This window comes from Cavia porcellus, unplaced genomic scaffold (assembly GCF_034190915.1).
Source record: "Cavia porcellus strain 051 isolate PalLab524CR breed Dunkin Hartley unplaced genomic scaffold, mCavPor4.1 scaffold_11, whole genome shotgun sequence".
NCBI classification, from domain to species: Eukaryota; Metazoa; Chordata; class Mammalia; order Rodentia; family Caviidae; genus Cavia; species Cavia porcellus.
The window spans coordinates 15,774,036-15,797,701 of NW_026947494.1; the positions used below are offsets into that span (position 1 = coordinate 15,774,036).

At 32.5% G+C, this 23,666-nt stretch overlaps 1 protein-coding gene across 5 annotated transcripts in view; it reads right to left on the minus strand.

Annotated features, from left to right (window-relative positions):
* Positions 1-23,666, minus strand: part of Cdh18 (cadherin 18) — a 582,140-nt gene that overhangs the window by 159,264 nt on the left and 399,210 nt on the right. For all 5 annotated transcript variants that reach the window (XM_063258009.1, XM_063258007.1, XM_063258008.1 and 2 more), the window contains exon 4: positions 7,191-7,310. In XM_063258009.1, coding sequence (XP_063114079.1) covers positions 7,191-7,310 — 120 coding nt within the window. The remainder of the gene's footprint in view (positions 1-7,190; positions 7,311-23,666) is intronic.

Genomic DNA, 23,666 nt, shown 5'->3' on the forward strand with positions numbered 1-23,666 from the left:
CTTAAAGTTGATTTCTTTTTGCATGAGTGAGTTACTTCCCATATTCCCTCAATCTTTATGAAAAGGTCGGCTGATGAGGAAGTCCTAAGTTAGCAGTCTTTGGGACACAAAGGAGTAGTGACTTTTGTCAGTGCTATAGGGATAGAAAGAAGAATTTAATGTTAAAAATGAGAATTAAGACTCAGCAGCAGAGTCCAAGCTTCCTCTGCCTGATCCAGACTCAGCAGAATGCCAGGAGCTGAGGAAATCTCTTCCCACAATGCGTGGGAACACGCGGCTTCCTTTGGATTTTGAAGAAAATGTCTGTCTCCTAAAAGGTGAAGATCAGACATATAAGACCAAAGTAAAAGGAATCTGAGATTTTAAAAAGCATGGAGAAACATCTTTTTGAAAGTTGTAAGTTCATTCTTTATTCTTTCCCTAATCAGATTGTCTAAATTTCCAATGTGACGAACAAAAAATAAAAAAGAAAGAAAGAAAGAAAGAAGAAAGAAAGAAAGAAAGAAAGAAAGAAAGAAAGAAAGAAAGAAAGAAAATTGAAGTCATTGTGATGATAGTACATTATGAACATTAATATTAGAAACTGGTCCTAATTGAAACCTAATATCTCTAAAATATTTTCTGATTCTAGAAAATAAACATTTGTATCTTTTTTTTTTCTGTCAACAAAAGCACAAATCATTATGAAAGACACAAAAATGAGGAATGGAAATATGAAGGAGTTTGCAGCTTAGTATTCAGTTTTGCATTTCCTACATAAAAACCAATGTTTTTTCTCAACAATACTTTTGCTTCAACCTAGTAGCTCAGCAATTTCATTTAGTATAATGTCTGAAATACTAAGCCTCCTAAGCTGTCAACTACTCATTTTTGACCATGTACAGAGAAATATTCTAAAATTAAAATTTATAAGACTGAACAAAATAAGCAAAAACAGATATTTACAGAAAACCACAGAAGAAACACATTTTACAGTACAGGTAACATTAATTTATTTTATAAAAATGGTAATCCTCAATGATTATGTCATATTTGTCTATAGACCATTCATACACTAAATATTGAAATTGGAATCATATATCCCCCTAACAAGAGCACTGCGGACATGTTTGAGTATGCAAGATGCACTCTGGCCCTGTAGGCCAGAAAGGGTCAAGTGGCAATAAACGCCCATGCCCTTAGGAAGCCCTCAAAGTAGGGAGAGAACAACGTGAGCAAAAGCAGCACAGCTAGATAGCTTAAGAAATGTAAATGAGTCACTCAGAGGTCAGAGATATTAGCTCTAATAATCTAAGGAACCCATCAGAGAAGTAGAAATGAATCTGAGAAAGACAAGGCAGAAAGAGAGATACCCTACTAAGTGGAAAAACAATAGGGAAGAAAATGCTTGGTTGAATTCCAGAAACTGGTGAGAGATTCGACAACTGTGAAAAGAAATTAGTATCATTTCTTCATGTTAACTTAGGGGAGATTCTAACAATTTAATGGAAAGCAGACTATTTTATCTTGGACAACAGAAGCATTGAGCTCTTAGAAAAGTTTAAAGAAATGGAACAGAAAGACTAAATTGCCAGACAATTGACTTCTATGAATTACACAAAGGCTAAAAAAATTATACTCACAACAGCAATATATTTGTCATGCATAAACTCAGTATTGAACAATGATCAGGTAACTCCTATACTTGCCAGCCTACTTACTGAAAATGTGTGACGCCAACAAAATAATTCCTGATATTTTTTTCAAAATAATACTGAGACATAAAAAGCATGTAGTAATGTCAAAAAAGAAAATGTAAATTTATTTTTTACTAGAAACAAATTATATAAAATGTACTATAATTGATAAACGATTCTTACCAATTCAATATGTAAAGCTACCACTAACATTTTAGTCAATCCGATAATGTTTCAGCTCCTGTTAATAACTGTTTAAATTGTGACAAATGGCTGATAGGTATAAAAATAGATTTAAAAATTATATTGATTTCATTATTTGGTTTGCTTAAAACTTTATGTACTTTTGATTTACTTAGCAAAGTTTACTCAAGTGTAACTTTGGTTCTCATCCCATTTTAATGGACACAGCTAAAGTTACAGTGACAGGCTCACTAGCATAGAGCACCAGTCTGACCCATAATTTTCTTTCACTAGAATTGTCAAAATTATGTTTGAAATCAGATTTTCCCTGTCACTAGTGACAATGATTTCTTCACTACTCAGTAGGATAGTTACCTGACATCAAAAGTAGCTATACAGTAGTTTTCTAATTCAATAAAATCATTTGCTATATATATATTTTCAACAAAAATATCAAAGAAAACTACATTTCATTTTAGCCTCTTTTGACTCCTCCAAATATCTGCAAGCGATATATATTTTTTTAGTATTTAACCAGTGTAAAAGATCCTTTCCAGGTCAGTGTTGGTCCTAAAGTCATAAGTTAGTTATTAATTTGGAGAGTGCACCCTGTTCTCGGTTGGTCTTGGAATGGGAGAAGACAATGGCACCTGAGAAGCGCACTCCACTGTCTACCGGGGCATTCTTCTGTGAGTGCTTTTCTTCAGAAGTCTCAGGTATGCACTGTATGTGTCTAGATAAAATTAACAGAACCAGGGTAAGTTCACTGAGATCCTCTCTTCAATAATCTGCTGTGACTGTCTCTGGGTTTGCTTGTTGTCCTGTGATGACAACTGCACTCCGGAGCTTCCAGCGACGCGCGGGTTTTTAAAAGAGAGTAAACCCAAGAGGATAACTGACCTCTACATAAAGAGATCAAAATTATTACTAAAACCTTCCAGCTGCTTTTCTTTTATATCTCACTATGTTGCAGTAGCAACACACAGTGGAAAATCTTGTTTTTTAACTCTGTATTTTGTTGCCTCGAGAAAAATTAGAATAGTGATAGAATCAGCAAAATGAGACATTTATTTTGAGCAAAGTATCGCCAGTGTCTGCTGGGCTTCACTGCTTCATAATGGCTGCATATAATATATTTATTCTTGTGCTGATCATTCATTACCACATACTCTGCTGCAGCTGAGGAACTGTTTTGTTCTTGGTTAGTTGATTTGTTTTTGTTTGTTTTTAGAAGTCTTATCAAAATAAAACAAAACCAGGTGTATTTGGAAATTGAAATTATGTCAGTCTTGAAATGATATATTCTATTGCTTTATATGAGAGCAGATTTCTTCAGGTTTGAGAGTTGTTGATGAATTGATTTTTGCCTATTATATAGTCAATTATATGAAAAAACATTTAAATATATATGTCATTGTTTATGCAATCAAGTATTATTATCATTATTATTATCTGTCAGGGATAGGCCACAAAGGAAGTAAACTGATAAAGCATATTCATAGAATCATCTTTAAGTTTTTTTACAGATAATATGAACCATAATTTAAATATTTTTTCTTCTTAAATGTAAGACAGTGATTTGAAGCAGAAAACATTTATTAAATTACATCCAGATTTTGTGAAATTAATACTGGAATCTACAGAGCTTTTAAGAGTGTTTTACATTCTTCCTCCAATCATTCATAGATATTTTGCTCAAATTTAATATCTGTGCTCTTTGTTTTAGCAAATTTTAGATTGACCAGGAATATACCTCAGTGGCACAGCACCTGATTGTCAAGTATGAGGTTTGCTTCCTGGTTCAAAAATTTTTTAAAAAATAGATAAATAAAATAAATTTGATGAGGTTACAGATAAGAAAAAGGATTTGTGGATTTAGTTACATTATGCACACAGGAAAAATGTTGAAAACTATTTTCAGTTACAAAACTCACTGAGGTTTATCAGAGTTATTTTTATAGATGATTGATTTCTACTACGAGATGCTAAGGTAAGGTTATTTTGTAGAAACAGCATCCATCTAGACCTGTGTACTAATGACTCCTTTCAAACAGGGAACACCTCCTGCTTCCTCTGCAGATATTACTGCAGAGGAACCATGAACTCAAAGATAAGACACTAAATATGGTATTGTCTAAATTTTTTCTTCTTTTGAAGTATAAAATTTTCTGGTAGTTGGTTTCTCTCATTTATGTCTCCTACCAATTAATATGACTTTCTCATTCAGCATACAAATTTCCTCAAAGTACCTTGTTCAGCTTTTAACTGTTTTATGATTATTGATTTTATTTTTACTTGGGAATGTTTTCTTTGTTTTCATATGGTCAGAAATAGTATGTTTCTTTGACATTTCCATGACATGTTTTTCCGAACCTTTAAAATAACAGTTACTGTTTAAACCACCATTATAAATGATCATTACACTTTTTATACACAAGCAACATCATTTATAGATAACGTGGCACAAGTTATTTAGGATGATATATTGTTCACAAGAATTTTATTTTACTATAGTGATTAATACGATTTCAGTGAAAACATTTGAGACAGTAAATCAGTTCTATATATAAGGCAAATGAACTACATTCTTTAGATACTTAATTGACTGATGATTTATATGATAGGAATACAAGATCTAATTGGAAGCTCACCATTATAAAATGATACTGAAAAACAAAGCTTACTTTTTAACAATGGAAACGAAGCAATGTAAACTCTTTTATTTGTCATAAGAACTTAAAGTGATATCTTACTTCAGGTTAAAAAGTATCTTTAAAAAGAGTTGATCTTCAATGAAAGTAGTAGGAAATGTGTGGAAAGGTGTGATTCAATTATAAAGACGAGATTGAGTGGTGCTAGTAAAACACACCTTTATAAATGACTAATTCCCTGCACTTTTATATTACATCCCATTCAGAGGAGTTGATTGCTTCTCAGCATTTGCTTGGATTTTATTCCACTCATTTTAAAACACGGTCTGAACTAAATTCATCAGTTCTGAGTGTGTTTAATTGCCTAGTAATAGGGTTTTAAACACAAATTACAAAAACATTTTAGCTTTAAGGACAATGAGTATTTTATTTTATAACACTCAACACTTTCTAAAAATAAATTTCTATCTAAAACATTTGCACACTGAAGATTCTTTAAAAACATTTTTTCCTCATTGATATAGTCAGTAGAGTATATATCATAAGGTTTCATGATGAGCTAGCTGGTATAGTATATATAAAATCACATCAAGGTGGAGGCGTGCATTTCACTCAGTATATCATATTGCTTAAATAATGGAGCAAACAAATGCTCATACAACAGTTTCATAATGTGGATATTCAGTAAGGAACTATTTTGCTATAAAAAATTTGTTGACAACTGAAGCATTTGCTGAATTTGCAGTAATTACATATACCCAAATTTTCATCTAAATAAAATATCATTGGTTCATTGTTTCCATTAAAGAACAAACCACAGTCTGTTTTGCTTTAAAGATCTTATTTAAATATCCAAGTACATAAACAAAATGTAAGTATAACACATGGGTGCTAACGTGTGCAAGCACACTCACTGACCCAAACACAGATATTTTTTAATTGATTACATGCATAAGATGCGCCAACATTTTTTTTAAAAATCATGTATAGTATCTATATTTTAGCAAGAAACTACTATGTAAATATAGCTTTTATTGATAAATAAGCATGGCTATAGGACTATGATTATATGACTATAAAGCATGTATATTTAATATTAATTCAACTTGGCTATGAATATATTCATTTTCCTTGTTCCTTTTCTCTAAAAACTGTACATAGAAAGTGATAAATATATTTCTTTTGTATTTGAAACTTTTCAAATTGATCTCAAATATGGAAGTAAAAATAAAGCACAATCTATATCAGAATTAATAATATTAAAAGTTAATTGTTAGGAAAACAGAAGAAAATAAGCAGTGTGTCAGCTAATGAGCTTTTTAACCTTTCAGATGATTCCAAGCTCTGATCCCTGCACACACATAACTGATCATTTTGTTCCATCACATTTATTAACATACAAAATGGCTTCACTACTAAGTTAATCCACATTTCCAATGATTTACTTTGTCACAGAAAGAACATCTATGTCATCTATTTGCTTTAGACTTCACTATGTTACTTGTTTCAATATCTCCCATTTTCTATTTTCACTTCATTTAATGACATATTCTAATCTGTAATTCTTTTGCCTAAAGTACACCGCTACTTACCTGTGTAGGTAGAGCCTTCATCTCTACACCAATGACTACAGGCATTGTGTGCCTTCTCTTCTGAGAAGGAAACAATAAGCAGTGTGTGTAGGAGCTCTTTTGGCAGAGAATTCACACCTTGAGGCATAGAAAAGGGAGAGGAGACTGATGAAGTCAAATCCCCTTTCAAGTCTGGTACTGACAAAACTCTGGGTAAACGAGCTTGTTTTTTTTTTCCTGGGACTTAGTGAAAATATTTTATTAATAAGGACTTGTGCTTTACATGGCTTTTAGTTGTACTGTAAGGTACCACTTAGTACCTTTCTATTCTGTTTTCATTACAATTGGATGTATAATTGTTTCACCAGAGAAAAAGAAGGGAATAGAATTTATGTTTTTATAGGAAAAAAAAGATATTTATATGTCATTAGAGTAATTCCTTTAAGCAATTCAGTAACTAAGAAGTAAAGAGATTGCTTTTTAGGAAAAATGCCAATTGAAATCCTAGCAGTGCAATACAATTTTACAAATATATGTGTGTGTGTGTGTGTATGTGTGTGTGTGTGTGTGTGTGTGTGTGTGCATGTGTGCATGTGTGTTTTACAAATTATGAGATAACTAAATTTAAATATTATGGAAAAATCTGGAGGCATCACTTATTTCTCTGCCAAAAATTATAGCCAGTAAGTATAAAAATACAATTCATTTAATTTATATAGTATTCTATTTTTGTTTTAAATAGTACTTATACATAATATAAATATTCAAGGCTAGGGATTTACTTCAGTGTCATACGTGACTACCAGGAAAGCACAAGATCATGAGTTTGAACCCCAGGCACAAAAAAAAAAAAAAAAAAAAAAAAAAAAAAAAAAAAAAAAAAAAAGAATGAAATACGCAAAGGTGATTCGATTTTACTGGTGTGTGAATCAATAGTGGATTTCCTAAAAATACATTTATCTTTATTCAATGACATTGTTCTAAAAAATGTAAATAGTTGTAAATACTAGGAAAAGCAATATCTGAAGAAGAAAAGTCCATAGAAATAAAAATACACATGATTACTTGTAACAAGCACCCCATCGAAGACTGTAGGTAAATACACTCACCTGTTTTAGGGTCTACGGAGAAGTAGGGCTGACCCTGGAGGATACTGTAAACTACCCGAGCGCTGTTTCCATAGGTGGGGTCATCTGCATCCGTCGCTGTCACCTGTAGAACAGAGGTACCTGTGCATTCAGGAAAACAAATTTTAGTGTGATGGCGTATTGCACATGGTTAATTTGAACACAGAAAATGGTCATGCTTAAATATCTATGGGAGAGATACAATGAATATGCCCTACCAAATTAAATTTGAGGTAAAATGACTACATCTTACTAAATTAAATTTTCAAATATGAATATATTTTTTTTGCATTCATTCCAAATCACACAGCCTTGAATAAATCCAAACCAGAACGCTTGGTCTCAGATATCTTTAGATTTCAATTACATGGAGAAGGATATTTTTAGAGCTTCATATTAATCAGAATAGCCCTGGATTGATGGTCATTAATGAAACTGGACCTAACTGTCAGATTATTGGTGAGAAAGATTAGGGTATACCAACAACCCTGGTAACATTTCAGCAAACAGTAGATTGAATAGTTTTTAATTAAGGTAAGAGGATGAATAAATGAACATCATGGTTTCAATGACCTCAAAACACTTCATTCGAGTAACTTTTTATTTTCACATCCTTTTGAGGTTTTAATATGCATTATTAATGGATCTCAAAACTGGTCCACTGGATTCTATTTTTGACTCAGATTATTTCTAACATTTCTTAATTACAGTACTAACACACATGATTACCTTTCTAAAACTACCATTATGATATGCCCATGAAACTGTATGTTTTAATCAATATAGTACAAGTTAAAGTAATTTATCAACTTACTGTGTTTTAGGTGATAATATGATTTCATTGTGCTATTTTCCTTGTGTTCATATATTATGACACAATATACATAATTGAATACATTTATATTATATATCAGTTATTTCTAACTCAAAACTTATGTAACTGTAAAGCAAAGACCATCCACTAATGGATGTGTGACATTTTTTATAACATCTTTAGCAGACTCTGATTTACTAACAAAATATATCTTATAAGTCTTATAATAATTTATAGGTAATGTTGCATTTTATATAACAAGTCTACCTACTCTTTTACATATTGAATAAAAATACTTGAATAATCAAGTAAGACTTTAAAAAATGTGTACTCAGTCTAGTATTTGAGTATAGAAGCACTTAGGAGTTTTATTTTTGAATGTTAAAAATTATACAATGGCTTCAGAGTTAATATGTGTTCTATTACAAAACTTGTACTTCCAATGGAAATTCAGACACAAGTTTAAAATTACTGTTTTGTGTCTTTAAGAATCCTAAAATGTTTATTAGAATTGATATGAGAGTTTCCACTTACCGCCCTAATTAGCAGATCAGAAATGCATGAGAGCTTCTAATAGCGTACTATCAGTCCAGCCTTTATGTACCACTTTGATACTGAGATTTTAAAATTGAAAATAATATGCAATTACACACACTAAAGAGGGTAGGATTATGTCATGTTTAAAAGTTAATTCAAATTGTAAATGAATAAAACATAACAATGACAGCAATATGGGCAAGAATGCGTGGAATCTGGGTCACGTGCAACCAGCTGGTGAAATGCGAGATTCTGGAAGTATCTTTTAAGACCAAAAAACACAATCACCATAAAACTCAGTGCATCCTGCTTGCACATTTATACCAAAGACATAAGAACTTACATTAACATATAAAATTATTAACAAATATGATATAATCTTTTGAAGTGGTCTCAACCTGGACTTGTGCTCAGTGTCTCTCAGTGATACACCCCTTAAATTGTGGTGCATTTTTCTATGAAATAGCACTTGACAATGGGGATTAAAATGAACACAGCACTGTGTAGGTGTGACAGCTTGGATGGAATTCATATTATCATACTAAGGAAAATAAAAACCTATAATATAATATCATTTGTTTTATGATTTTGTTTATACAATTGAAATGACTAATGTTTAGAAATTGATAACAGAATATTTGGCAGAACTGAAGGGACAAATAATGAGGAAGATACTTTTATTACAAAATGACAACAGGAGAGATCTTCAGGATGCCGAAACTGCTTAACACTTTTTCTTTATAGTGGTGAAATCAAATCATGAATGTACAGTTGCAAACAATCAAATATGCATATTTGCATATATGCAAATTTTCATAAGTAAAACAAGGAAGTAGAAATATAATTGGTATATATGATACTATTCTCATAATCTTAGTACCTTGTTCTACTGTTTTGAAAGATGCTCCCATTGCGGGAAAGTGAGTAAAGGCTACAGAGAGTGTCTTCATGTTTGATCTCATAATTGGATGTTCATCTTTAATCATCTCAAAATTAAAAGCAATGGAAATATGTGCTCATGTTTCAGAATAAGTTCAATCAGTGAGAGGCATTTGGACTTGTGTGTACCATAAGTTGTCTCAGAAGAAAATAAATTGCCAACACAAATCTATGAGACCTAGTCACATACAGCCTTCCCATTCTTAAGAGTAATTATAATAACACAAGAACCTGTGATATCACACCAGGTGACCTATCCTCAATATTTATATATCTAATTCGCTTAAAACATACAAAAAGGTAGACATTTATAAATAAAAGTTCATTTAGAAGGAATTTTCATTGATACATCACTGAGAAGAAGAATGAAAATCTCTATTAGGTAATTAGGTCAGACTCCAAATATGCAACAAGCTCATAATGTTGCCAAGCACTGTAATTTCATATCAATCCAAGCACTAATCTAGTAAGACATATATTAATGGTTCCAGGCATCTAGGGCCTGTGGGTTTTAGGGAAATAGCTGTATAGAAGACAGTAAAATAGTGGTCACTAAGGAATCAGGCACATAAAATCCTCAAGTTTTTAAACCAGCTCTGCCTCTGAAATACTGATTTGAAATTAAGCAGATTTTAATGTATTAAAAGAAGTCCCTGAGCAAATATTCCATGAAGAAAGCTGAAAATGACATGCTGTAAGATCACACCTCATTTACTATGACAGGTTGGATCACCACACAAAAGCAACAGAATTACTCAGCTTAGAATGAGGTGCTTATAAAAGTCCATCCTTGTTAATGGAGGGAGGAGATTCATGAAGGCAACAGAAAATGACATCAGTCATTAGAAGATCAGTCAAACAGAAGAAGAAGGATTCGATTGTGGTGATGTTAAAGTAGCAGAGGGGACTGAGAACAAAAGAAAAGAAAATATATCTATCTGTGTCTCAAGTATGGTTTTAATAGCTACATACAACTCTGTATAGAGGATCTCACAAGTATTCAGCAATTGCAATTGCCTTTGAAACTATAGGAACAGATCACTTCTTGGGCTGTACTTTACTGCCTCTCTGAGTACCACAAGTGCTGGTGACAAAGAGAATAGGTGTGTGAACAGCCACGCTCAACAAAAAGCCAATCTGTCAGAGAAGATAGTGGGAGTAGCCATAATTAGCAAGGATGGAAAAAATTAGCTTACCAACTTCTATAAATATTCCTTACTAGAAGGATTTATAAGAGTGTTTCGGGCTCTAAGGAAAATACACACTTGTATTACTTTCTTGTTTATTAGAAATCTAGATGGAAAAACTTAAAGCCCTGGGTTACTTAATAGTGCTTCTTTACATTGGGAAAGTGCTTCATTTTAGTCATAAATATTACAGACTAAATATTTCTGCTCCTTTCCCAGAGCTCATATTCTGAACTCCTATCCCCAGTGGTGGAATTTGTTGTGGGTGAGGGAGAATGCGCTTGGAATTTAGTCTCAGGGTAGTGCCCCTATAAAGGAGGAAAGGAAAGCTTCCTTACCTCTTCTGCCCTATGTGGAAAGGTAGGGAGAAAAGGCCTTCTGTGAACCAGAAATCAGCCACATGCCAGACACTGAATCTGCCAGGACTTTGATTGCTAAGTCTCATTCCTCACAACTCTAACAACTCTAAACCTATTCGTTTGCATATATCATTCACCTTCTGGTATTCTGCGATAGACAGCAATCCACACAGACTATGACAAGTAATGAGAAAATAAATAGTCACAAACAGATCTCACAAAAGAGTGGGTTATGGGTTGGGCTGCTTCTCAGGTTTCACTTCTTTGATTCAACCCTTTTCTCTGGCCCCAAAGGCACTCACATAATTGGAAAGAGCACTGTTGTTCATGTGATTAGTTAAGAAGAGATCACACTGGAGGAGTGTGGGACCCTAAAAAACTATGTTAGCTATCTTTCCAAGTCTGGAATACTTGGAGATTGATTGACAGTTAAACACAAGCCCCAATACACCTACAAACACAGAAAAAGAAGATCATGAAAAGTTGGAGGTAGAATTTTTGTATGATGTGGCAAAGAACACAGAAGATGGTTAGTGGATCGGCAGTGGCCGTGAGAGAAACATGAAGCAGATCTTTCCTGAAGGCTTTCAAAGGGAGCGTGGTTCTTCTGATATAGAGCAGCAGGCTTTTTGCTTTTGGGACCAGTAGCAAGACGTTCTCCTGTTTAAATAACCTGGCTTGTAGTACATGTCTATGGCAGGTTGAGCAAGAAAGTATTATAGCATCACTTACAGCTGTTTTCTGACTGACCCTTGTAACAAGGCTTTAAAATAGTAACTCAAAAAACATAGTGGATGGTTTCCTGTGCCATTTATTATCACACAGAACACAAATGAGATAAAAATTTAAACTAAACAGATCATTACCTGAAAGTTCTGTTATTTTCAGACACTACTAGTGATCTATCTGTTGGTATTTTAAAGTAAGTTAATGTCACATAGGGCATTAAATTAACAATTTTGTTTCTCATTAAATTTTAAATAAAATATGTAAATATTTTCATATGTATGAGAAAAGTGATCCCCACTGTATCATTCAATTCTTTTATTTAAATTCTGTGTTGAACCTGCATAGACAGTGGACATTGGAAAGTATTATCTTCTATGGTGGTAATTTGAATAAAAATATATAGTGTGAATTTTAAATGTCTACTTTTGTATCAGCAGATTCAAATAAGAGTCTGATTTTCTCTGGGAATTTTATGGATTTGATCAATAGATAAAGCTCATTTCCTATATCACCAGTTTCCTATTAGAAAAATCTTTCAAGCGAGCATAGAACCATTCTGTATTTTAAAAAGGAGTAGCCAATAAAAAATAACCCTGGAATCACTGTATTTGAACGTTTCATTAGCTATTTATTACACAGTATTTCCATATGAAATATTTCCTCTGATACACAGCTATTTCCATGCTAGGGATTAGAGTTGCTCAGCTGATGTTTTATACAAATATGAAAAAGATTTAAACACACAGCAAAGCTTTCAAAATAGCTTTTCCACAATAAAATTTAAGTCTTCTTTCCTTGGGGATCGCCCTGGTGTCCTTCTTTCCACTTGGTTTCTTTTTGTATTACTGCTTTATAAATAGTACACTTTTTGTAAAGTTGCATATCAATGAGAAGCAGAGCACACTTCTTTGAAAGTCTCTAAAGACCAATTTGAAATATTTAATAAGGCATTTTAATACAAAGCAAATACTCTGACATAGCAAACGGTTATGCATGACTTGTCAGGGTTCACATCTATGTTAAACTCTCCGGAGAAGCCTTGTTGAGCAAGGATCTTGAGTAAAAATAAGCTGAAGATTTATGATGACTGAGAATACCTCTCTGAGAGAATCTCACAGGACTTAATTCTCAGAAGATTTTCCAAAACCCTGTGAAAAAGCTACAGTCATCAAGACACAACTTAAATTTCATTCCACACTGGAGGACTGAAATTTCACCAACAGAGCAGTAAAACTGGATTTGAGCCATTGAATAATTTGATAAAGCTTTATTCACTCAGCAGTCATAAGATTAAAAATAAAATATTTCTGCAAGAACATTTATGCAACATCTGAGCTATGTACTGAAACAAAAATCACTATCCTAACCGTATTCTAGCTATATGTTAACCCTTCACTAGCATTAATTTATTTGTAATTTAAGTTAAATAATTTTTTGTTGAACATGACAGTTCACATTTCTCAAGCTATGTTTATATTATCTTTTTTAAATGGAATAATAATATTTATTGATAAGAATGATGTGAACAACCCCTTCTGATAAACAATTTAATTTAGATAAGTTATCAATCTATTGATAAAATTATATTATTTTAATGCCTTTTCACATATCTGGGGATTTGAGATATGAAAAGGTTACACAATTAAAGTTCTAGTTATTTTGCAAGGCAACTGTGCAATGTTTTTCCCTGTCCCCCATTGTACTATTCAGCACTGATCCTTAAAGTTTATTTCTTAATTAGTGTATTTTATGCCTGTTTTAGCTGTGTGTACATGAATGTCCTGAATTAGATTTCGGATGCACCTGTCTGGGGAGAGGCTGCCGTAGTTGCTGCCTCCACAGGGGAAGGGAATTCGGTAAACATTTTGACAACTGAGGGAGTGTGTCAGGGACTTAAGAGGAAAAGACCTCCAGCTGCTGACACTGTGTCCCTTCACAGCCGAAGAGAATGCTCATGCTCTCCTGGACAGAGAAACCAATTGCTGTAAAAGTAACTGGGGTGACTCTGTGCCTCCTGCTATAGTCATAAAACTTGTGTATCTCATAAAACCATTTACATGTTCTGCCTCTCAGATTGGTTTCCTCCCCTATCCTCCTCTGCTTTGATTTTAGGAGTGTAACACCTGGAATTGATTTTTTTACAATTAAATTTTTTTTTATTGGAATATATTCATTGCACATAATGATTATATTCCTCGTGAGGCAACTGTTTTTTGAAAAGAGCACAATAATTTCACAATCATGAAGAAAGCTTCTGTGCTATATACACTAGTATCATTAGGACTTATAAATGATTGTCTAGGTGCTTTTAAATTCAAGAAACTGAAATTTCCAGTGCATATAAATCTGTAGATTTGTGCATTGCATACAGCATAACATGATTAGACTTCAAGGAGGAATGTTTTTTCATGCGGATAAAGTTTTATTCACACAGCAATATGATATTTAAATAATTAAATACTTCTCAAAGAATTCCATAATTTATTTATGTGTAACAAGAATAATTTTGAGAGATTTTTTTTCTTTTTAATTAATATATTTAGAGAGGAAAGATACCTTTAGGTCAAAACTAATACATTAAGATTTTTTAAATATTAATTTATAATGGTTAATTTATAAGAAATAAGCAGTTTTTTACATTTATATTCATTAAGTGCCTGTATCATTTCTGATCCTTTATCTATTTCTCTATCAATGTATTTACTTATATTTAAAAATGCTTTAATTTAAAAAAATATTAAATTTGAGCTGGGCTTTGTGGTGCACACCTGTAATTGTAACACTCTCAAGGGTAAGGCAGGCAGATTACCACAAGTTTGAGGTCAGCCTGGTTCACAGAGTGAGAACTTGTCTCAAGAAAAAATCAAATGCATCTGAAAAGTAAATGTCGCTATTGCCAAGTTTATCTGGTTATCAATAATACTATATTATTTCTGAATCTTTTTTCATAATATCAAGAGGAAAAAGATATAAAAGAAAAATATAAGTAAACAAGGAAACAAAAAAACCTACCAAATAAAATAGAGTACTAGGAATAAAAATACTTTGTCATTACTTTCTCGCAAAGAATGACAGTGATACTGAATTATTGTTTAATAAATTATATATATATATATATATATGTGTGTGTGTGTGTGTGTGTGTGTGTGTGTGTAAGTTTGTCATTAAACATATGTATGACGGGCAGTCAGTTATTTAGATCAATCTTGAGTCAGTAATTTAGATCAATCATTTCAAAATAATTTTCCTGCAGAGTATGATGAGCAGTCTACATTTATTTAAGGAACTTTAAGGAAAATAAAATGAAAAAAAACCAAGTAGATGAAATCAAGGGTTATCTTATTTTTTAGTTTCTGTACCTAGATTCCTCCAAATCCACAATTCATATGCAATCATTATTTCTTTAACTTACATGGTACTTTCATCATCATTTTGAATTATATTTTGTTACTTTTGAAAACATTTACTGATTCATCCTAATGAAAAATTGAGGAGTATATTTATCCAAATTTCTTCTCACTAGCTCTTGCTTCATTAATATAAGTAAAGGTTCTGTGCCCTTAATAATTTTAAAAGAAATGTATAAATAATGTGCCATCTTTACTCCCTGATTTCTTAGTAATATAATTCCTTTGGCCACTGTAATGTGCATTACATTATGTTGTTCCTTTACAAAGTACTGTTATGCCTTTCCTATGATCTAATTTGAGAGATTGAATATAAAAAAGGGCACAAAACACAAAACAGTGCTCTGAATTGTAAGCCTTAGCTGTCAGTTCTTAAAGCGGATAGTTCTGTGGTCAGGTACAAGGCTACTCTCCGCAACTCAGCAGTACAGATTTCAGGTGATTATCATTTCCTCCAGTCAAAGAATTCCAACAAACATCCAAGTAACAATTGAGTGTAAATGGCAGACCAATGGTTAATTACTGACAGTTTTTTCTGGATTTTATGCATCTCTTTTTACAACTTAATACAAACCAGAGAAAGCCTGAAATTCATCTTGAGCACATGCTGTGCTATGCTTTTTGATAAAATCAGCTATAACTTCCAAACTCCAAAAGTTTCTGATCATGCTAAACCTGGTGATTTATCTTATCTATTTTACTATCAAATGCTCCAATATAGACTCTTTTTAATAGTTGATGGGGAAAAAAGTAATTATGGGTTTTTCTCTTATTATTAAAGAGCTTAATAACTAAACAGCTTATTATTATTTGTTTGATCTTAATATGTAGACGTTATAAAATTAAGATGTATGGAGCATTACTTCATTGTACAAAAAGTCATTCACTGAAAAACTAGCTAAATAGTTGTTTAATTATAAAGATGTAAATGCCTGCATGCCTCATCCTGTCATCAGAAGGATAATGTTTGAAGTGCCAAAATTAAGGCTTTTCAGGGTTTGTTTAATATTTATGATATTATTTCACTTAATGTTTATCTATATTCTTCAAGTATAATACAATTGTTGTTTTACTGAACTTTATAAGTAATATAGCACATGATTGGAATTTTTTCTCTTTTATGCCTGAAATTGTGGAAAGTTTTGTGTTCTTTTATATTGGAAAATAACTGTATTGTACATCTTCAGATCATATGCTGTTTGAATTACATAAATGTTTAAATAGTTCGTCAGTTTGTTCTTTCTTTGTTCATGAAAGTTATAGCATAAGTAAACATTTCTTTAAAATTTTATCTCTTTCTTTGGTTTAGAATTTAGTAACTACTATCAGAAAATAATTTTCCTGCCTCGTACATGTTTAGATTTACTTTAATCTGAAAATTCAGACTTATTTTTAATCAAAAATTGTTTGCAATAAATTAATGGTGATTTTAATTGATCATACTTTTTTATAAAATATATTACATTTTACTTCTTCATTTTGTTTTTCAAAATGTAACATGTTCTTGGCTGTTTTTGTGTTCGGATGACTTATTTTGAGGTCAATTCTATCATTACGTTTATCCTTTTTCAATGTGTTAATGATTTACTAACTTTTTAATTTTTGACATCTCATATTTATTTTTTAACCTTATTTTTATTCCTACAAATATTAATCGCCACTTCAAACTATTTTTATGTATTAAATACAACAGGGATTTGTAGTGAAGATAAATCAATTTTGAAACTCAGTTGTTCACTTTGGCTATAAAAAATTTGTTTATACTATCACGTATAATAAAATTCAATAAGATACAACATGATAAAACCAGTGGAGACAGAAGAACAATAGCTTGATGGGACTTGAGATGATTTTAAATCAGCACTAGCTATTATGATGTCTTATTTTCTTCAAAATAGCTGTTTATATAATCACAGATAATAAAATCAAAAATCCTAGAAAAAAATTTCCAATTAATGAATGAAAACTTCATAAGGCTTCAAAGCCATATAATGGGAAATCATAATTACCATATACTTTTGTGTATTTGTATCATTTCTTACACTAGGGAAACTATTTGGTATTCATACATGTGAGTTTGATGTATTTCACTTATGAGTATGGTCTCAAGGTGTATCCATTTATTTATAAATATCTCAAAGTGATCCCTATTGATAGGTGAGTAGTACTCCGTTGTATAAAAATACCACAAATTTTGTATCCATTCCTCAGTTAATGGACATTTAGGTTGTTTCAAAGATCTGGCTATTACAAATTGTGCTGCTATAAATATGGGTGCACATATATCACTGTGGTATGATGTTTTCAGTTCTTATGGGAATATGCCCAGAAGTGGAACAGCTGGAACAAATGGGACTTCCAATCCCAGCTTTTTGAGAAATCTCCAGACGGACCTCCACAATGGTTGCACCAGTCCACACTCTCCCCAACAGTACAGGAGTGTTCCTTTTTCCCTACAGCCTCTCCAGCATTTATTGTTAGTGGTTTTCTTGATCCTGGTCATTCCTTCAGGAGTGAGATGGAATCTCAGTGTGATTTTAATTTGATTTCTCTAATGAGTAATGATGATGAACATTTTTCATGTATTTATTTGCCATTTGTATTTTTTTATTTAAAGAGAAAAAAAGGAAGTAAATAAAGCAGTAAAAGGGTACAAGTAATACAGAATTTTAAGAAAAAAATATAGTGTAAGAAATAACTAGTTAATAGGTTACATATTGTCATCTTAGAAACAATTGTCCAAATTATAAAATTAAAGCATATAAATTGGACATTCATACAGTGAGATTGCAGACAGTTTCGTTCAATGATCCAACAAAACTCAGTAATATGATTTTCCATCCTACACACTCAAACATAAATGCAGTTATATCCCCTAGACCACCTTCCTTTCCTCTCTACTTACAATAACAATTATACTTTTTGGGTTTTTGTACTCCCACAGTTGTTATTACATTTTTTTGAAGAGAATAAAACCAAACATGACTAAACAAAACAGAGTCAGTTAGAACAGAAGGATGAGCATAGTACATGAAGCAAAAATAGAATACCAGGTGATCAAAAGTGGTTACCATTGTGCCTCTTGCTATTTTTAAAATGAGTTGCCTATATCATCAGGTATAATAGAATTGATCAAAACAGTACAGAACAAGACCAATAAAACCTACACTGGAGACCTTACAGGACTTCAAAAGAAGATAATAGTCAAACCTTAATGGGCATCATAGTAAATCTTATTACCTTCAAATTGGTTGTTTATAACCTCAAACTTGATACTATCAAACAAAATAGAATATAGTAAAATAAGGCAGAATAAAATGGGGAGAGCAATATTGGGGTTCAAATCAGCTTAATAGGAAAACAAAAAGTTACTATAATATATCCCACTATTTTTAATTTAATTTTCCTTTAATGGAAAAAAATAAAAAAAATAGATTAGTTAAAAAAGGAGGGGGGAAATTGAGATAAAAGAGGACATTGTAACAGAGCAACACAGATTCTGCACCAGGGATCAACCTCATGACCACACACTTGCAAAGCAGGTGCTTATGCCACCGAGCTAAATCCCCAGCCCCTGTCATTTGTATTTCTTCATCTGAGAATTGTGTATTCATCTCAGATGCCCATTTTTGGATGATTCTTTGAATTTGGGAGTCTGATTGTTTTAATTCTTTATATGTTTTAGACAGAAGTCCTTTGCTGAGGGAGAGTTCACTAAGAATTTTTTCCAGTTTGTGGATTTTCTTTTCTCTATGCTGGACATTTCATTTGACATGCAGAAACTTTTTAATGAGTGGTGATCCCAGTTATTGCTTTTGGGAAGTACTTCCTGTGTAGTCTGAGTCATGTTCATGAATTCTCTACCTACCCCTATGTATTCAAGATTTTTACCCAATTTGTCTTCCAATAGATTTAGTGTTTCTTTTTTAATATTCAGATCTTTGATCCATTTAGATTTTAATTTAGGACATGGTGATAGGCATGGGTCTACTTTTAGTTTTCAGCATATGGAGAGCCAGTTTTTCCAACACCATTTATTAAAGAGACTGTTGTTCTTCCAGTGAACCTGTTTGGCCCCTTTATCAAAGATAAGGTGGTTGAGTGTGTTTGTAGTTGTGGTTGTATCTTCTAATCTATTCCATTGATCTTCAAGATAATATAGAGACCATTGTTTGTTTTCTGTTAGCTGGTTTAAATACCCTGGAATACTTTCATCATTTTGAATGGTTTCACACTGTCTTGATATGTTTGATATTATAGTATATGAAGTTATACTCAAATATTTCAAGGAAAGAGAGACTACAGTAACTACTATTAAGTCGGGTTATCTTGTAGTGAAACACTACGTTGCTTAAATTGTTCTGTTATTATATTGTTATGTTGTTATTTCCTCCTTTATCTCAATCTCCCCCCTTTTTAAAAATTTATTTATTTTTTATTGTTTTTTAATTAAGGAAAAATTTTTAAAAATTAGCAGGATATAGTATAGTAACGTTTTGATTTCCTATTAACTTGATTTGAAGCCCTGTATTACTCTGACCATCTTGTTTTGACTGATTTTACTCTATTCTGTTTTGTTTGATAGTATCAAGTTTGAGGTATAGGCAACTACTTTGAAGGCAATAAGATTCACTATGATGCCCATTGTGGTTTGACTATTATCTTCTTTTGAAGTCTTGTAATGTCTCCAATGTTTAGGTTTTATTGGTTTTGTTCAGTACTGTTTGGTTCAATTTTATTATACCTGATGATATAGGCAATTCTTTTTAAGGTAGCAAGAGGCATTGTGGTAACCATTGTTGATCACCTTGTATTCTGTTTTTACATCATGTACAATGTCCATCCTTTATTTTGAGTGACTGTTTTGTTTTATCACTTTTGGTTCTATTCTCTTCCAAAAAAAAAAAAAAAGTAATAAGATCTATGGGAGTAGTAAAACCCAAAATGTATAATTGTTATTGCAAAAATAGAGGAAAAGAAAATGCTCTAAAGGATACAATTGCAAGTGTGTTTTGGCGTGTAAGATAGATGACCATATTACTAAGTTTCTGTTGGATCATTGAACAGAACTGTTTGTAGTCTCATTATTTGAATGTCCACTTTGTATGCTTTAATTTTGTAACTCGAACAACTATTTCTAAGATGACAATAAGTAATCTATAAACTAGTGATTACTTACTGTTTATGTTTTTGAAATTTTGTATTACTTGTACCCTTTACCTTTTTTTTTCTTTAAATAAAATTTAAACAAAAATTCAATTGTTCTATTTTCTCTGAATACACTGTTTGTCTATAATGAAACACTTTATGTTCATTAAAATGAACTATTTTTGTTTATATTTCAAAAGGAAGGTGAGTAACTTTTCAAAAAGCGAGACACTCAACAGTAAGCTATGCACAGTTGAATAGTAATTATTCGTTAAAAATCAATTTGAAGTTTCTCCCTCCCTTACTATACCTCATGACATGACTGGGGCAGGTTGTTATGCTTTCTAGGCAGGCTGAACATCTTTCTTTCTTTGAAAGGAGGGATGAATTTCACCAGAAGAGGCGATATTAGGACATAAGTCTGTTAGCAAGAACTGTTTTGTTTCTATGTCTTTATTTTTGTTTCTGTCTGATGCCTACTCATTGATTTACAGAAATGCCTTTTATGATTTACACTTGTTTACTCTTACTTTTAAAAGGCATCCTTTAAAAAAAGTCATCAAAGGCTTTTTGGTAAAATAAAAACATATGTTATTGCACAAGAGAGGTTAGAAAACTTGTTTTTAAACCTTGAGCTTAATATGTACCTTTCCCATGTGCTTTTGTGTTCTTGTATTTATATGGGCTTTCTGGGACAGAGAAATGTTCGCCATTAATATTTAAAGCCGTCAGCTTTCCTGGTCTCTTTCCTCTCACTTATCCCATCCCAGTGTTTCCAGTGCTCCAGTAATTTTATGAATGTCTTTTCACCATTGATATCTCACCCTATCGTTCTTGTTTCTCACTGAAACACTTTTTTCTTTCCTTCCCCCCCCCCCGTATCTAACTCTGTCTCTCAGTCTCTCTCCCCACTTTCCACCCTCTCCCCGCTCTTTCTTTGACTATTCTCTATGATGTCTCACAGAGAAATGCATCAGAAAGCTGTATCTCAGGGTTTCCCATATTGCTAAATGATACCTCAGTTTCAGGAGTTTTGAACGTTAAAATTTGGTTTTCATTCACACAACATACTGTGGCCACTCTAGTGCAGGTTTTCTGCCACTCATCCTCTTTGTGACAGAGGCTCCTGACCCGCTTCTCTCCACCACTATTATAGTATTTTGTTGACAATTCTTTACTGAATAGAGGATGCCTCAAAATGTTTTGGGATTATGGTTTTTAAAATAAAGTTGTATAAAATAAGTTGAAATTCTTGCTCTTTTTTTTTAACCTATGTGTGATTTCCTCTTATTTGCTCAGTGAAGAAAGATGAAAACAAAAATTAACTTGAAATAAAATCACTTAACCGCATGAGGGAGGTCAATTAGGACACAGTGAATATGAACACATAAGAAAGCTACCCTGATTATTGGAGCTCCAGATGAGTGTATGATAATTGGCTAGGAAATTAAACATAATGGGAGAGATTGTGCAAAATGTTGAAACCACTAAGTTATGGTTCTCTTAGTTAATTGGTGTTTCAGTAGATAATTTAATGACATAAAGTCATAGTATATGTTTTATAAACTTAAAGCTGTTTCCAAACAAGTACTCCTGTATCTGTTTGCAGAAAGGGGACCAAGCAACCGTTTCCTCTCTCTTTCTTCTACTAGCTTTAACAATCCTATTGGATATTTTGAATAGGAGTAGTAACACATGGTTTTGACAAGGAAAATAAATACAAGTTCAATTCTCTTTTCTTTTAGAAAAGCAAGCTTAACTATAAGTCGTCTATCTTTTAAAATCTATCTCTACTCATATCAAATCCAAAGGTCATTATGCATATATTATTTAATAAATCCATTATAAACAAAACTATGCATTTTATTTACATGACAAGTTGTCATCATACTTTCATACCAACACTGTAAATTTATGTATTATGTATTTGAGGCATTTTAATTGGACAATATAATTAAGAGCATTTAGCAGAGATGCAGATGCTACAGAGCTGAGTATTTTTGATAGCTATAAACAATAAATGAACAACACAGCTGTGTATATCATTGGGGGCATTGAATAAGGTATCTAAAACAATGAAACGGAAACAAAGTATATTCAGTTGCAAAAAATTCAATACCCAGGAATAAAGAAAAATTAAATATACAGATTAAAATCCTGCAGTATATTCATGGGGGAGAAAGCTTACACAGGAAGTCTACTACAGAAAAGAGCTGTAGTACTTCATTGAATTTCAATCATAAACATGATATCTATCTATTTGTTCTTATATGTTACATATTACATATACATTAGTTGGGGTAATATGTAAGATTCATAATATTTCTCATTGCTGACTGATGTAGACTTCGATTTTTCTGGTATAATGTATTAGTTTTCTATTGTTCATAATAAATTGCTACAAACAGCTGCATATAGAAGATCCATCATATTTGATTATATGTATTAGTGTTTGTAGAGAAGACTCTTAAAGTAGCACTACCTTTCCAAAAGAGCACACCTGCACGGTATTTCATTGTGCTTCACCATTTCCCACCAGCATAAGATTGAAAGAAGCCATTTAATTTGTGCAGGCAAAATGTTCTAACAGAGCTTCAAAATTCTCCCTTCATCAGTGTTCAGCACAAGAAAACATTCCCTGGTTTTCAAGAATAAAGTGGAGCTTGGTGGAAAGAAGCTCATCGGAGTCAAGAAGACTTACAATTCAGGCAGAGATCACACAGCCATCACATCATGACTGACTGCTGAAGATCTGTGGGACAAGGCTATCTGAAGGATGGCAGCCAGGACCAGGGTGCACAAGCAGTCCTTCTGCACTGCCTTCTGTCTCTGTGATGTGTCGTCACCCTCTTCCCAATCACCCTGCCTTCATTTCACATCCTGATCACAATGCTAACATTTCCCACCTGCTCATCTTTCTGTCTGCCATGGTCATCATGAATTTCCTGACACAGAACTGTTTCATGCCTGATTGCCGTGATTTTGTGTTTTTGTATCCAATTGAAAGAGAGAAACAAACAAAAACAAAAGTAGTATTATCAGGATGAAAATCTGTGTTCAACCAGAAAATATCATTCAATAATAACAATGAAGCAATAATAAGCTGGGTGTGGGAGCACACATATATAATCACAGCACTCTGGAAGCCTGAGGCAGAGGATTGTCAAACTGTAGCATAGTATAGATGATTTAGGAATTCAGTGAAAATCTGTCTCTTAAAAAATGATAGAGAGAATGTTGGCAGAGAAACAGCCAGATTCACCTTCACCTGCCTGCGGCTCCATTCAGAAAGCTTGAGTTCTGGGGGGTAGTCAGTGGAATCAGAAGTTCACAGCCAT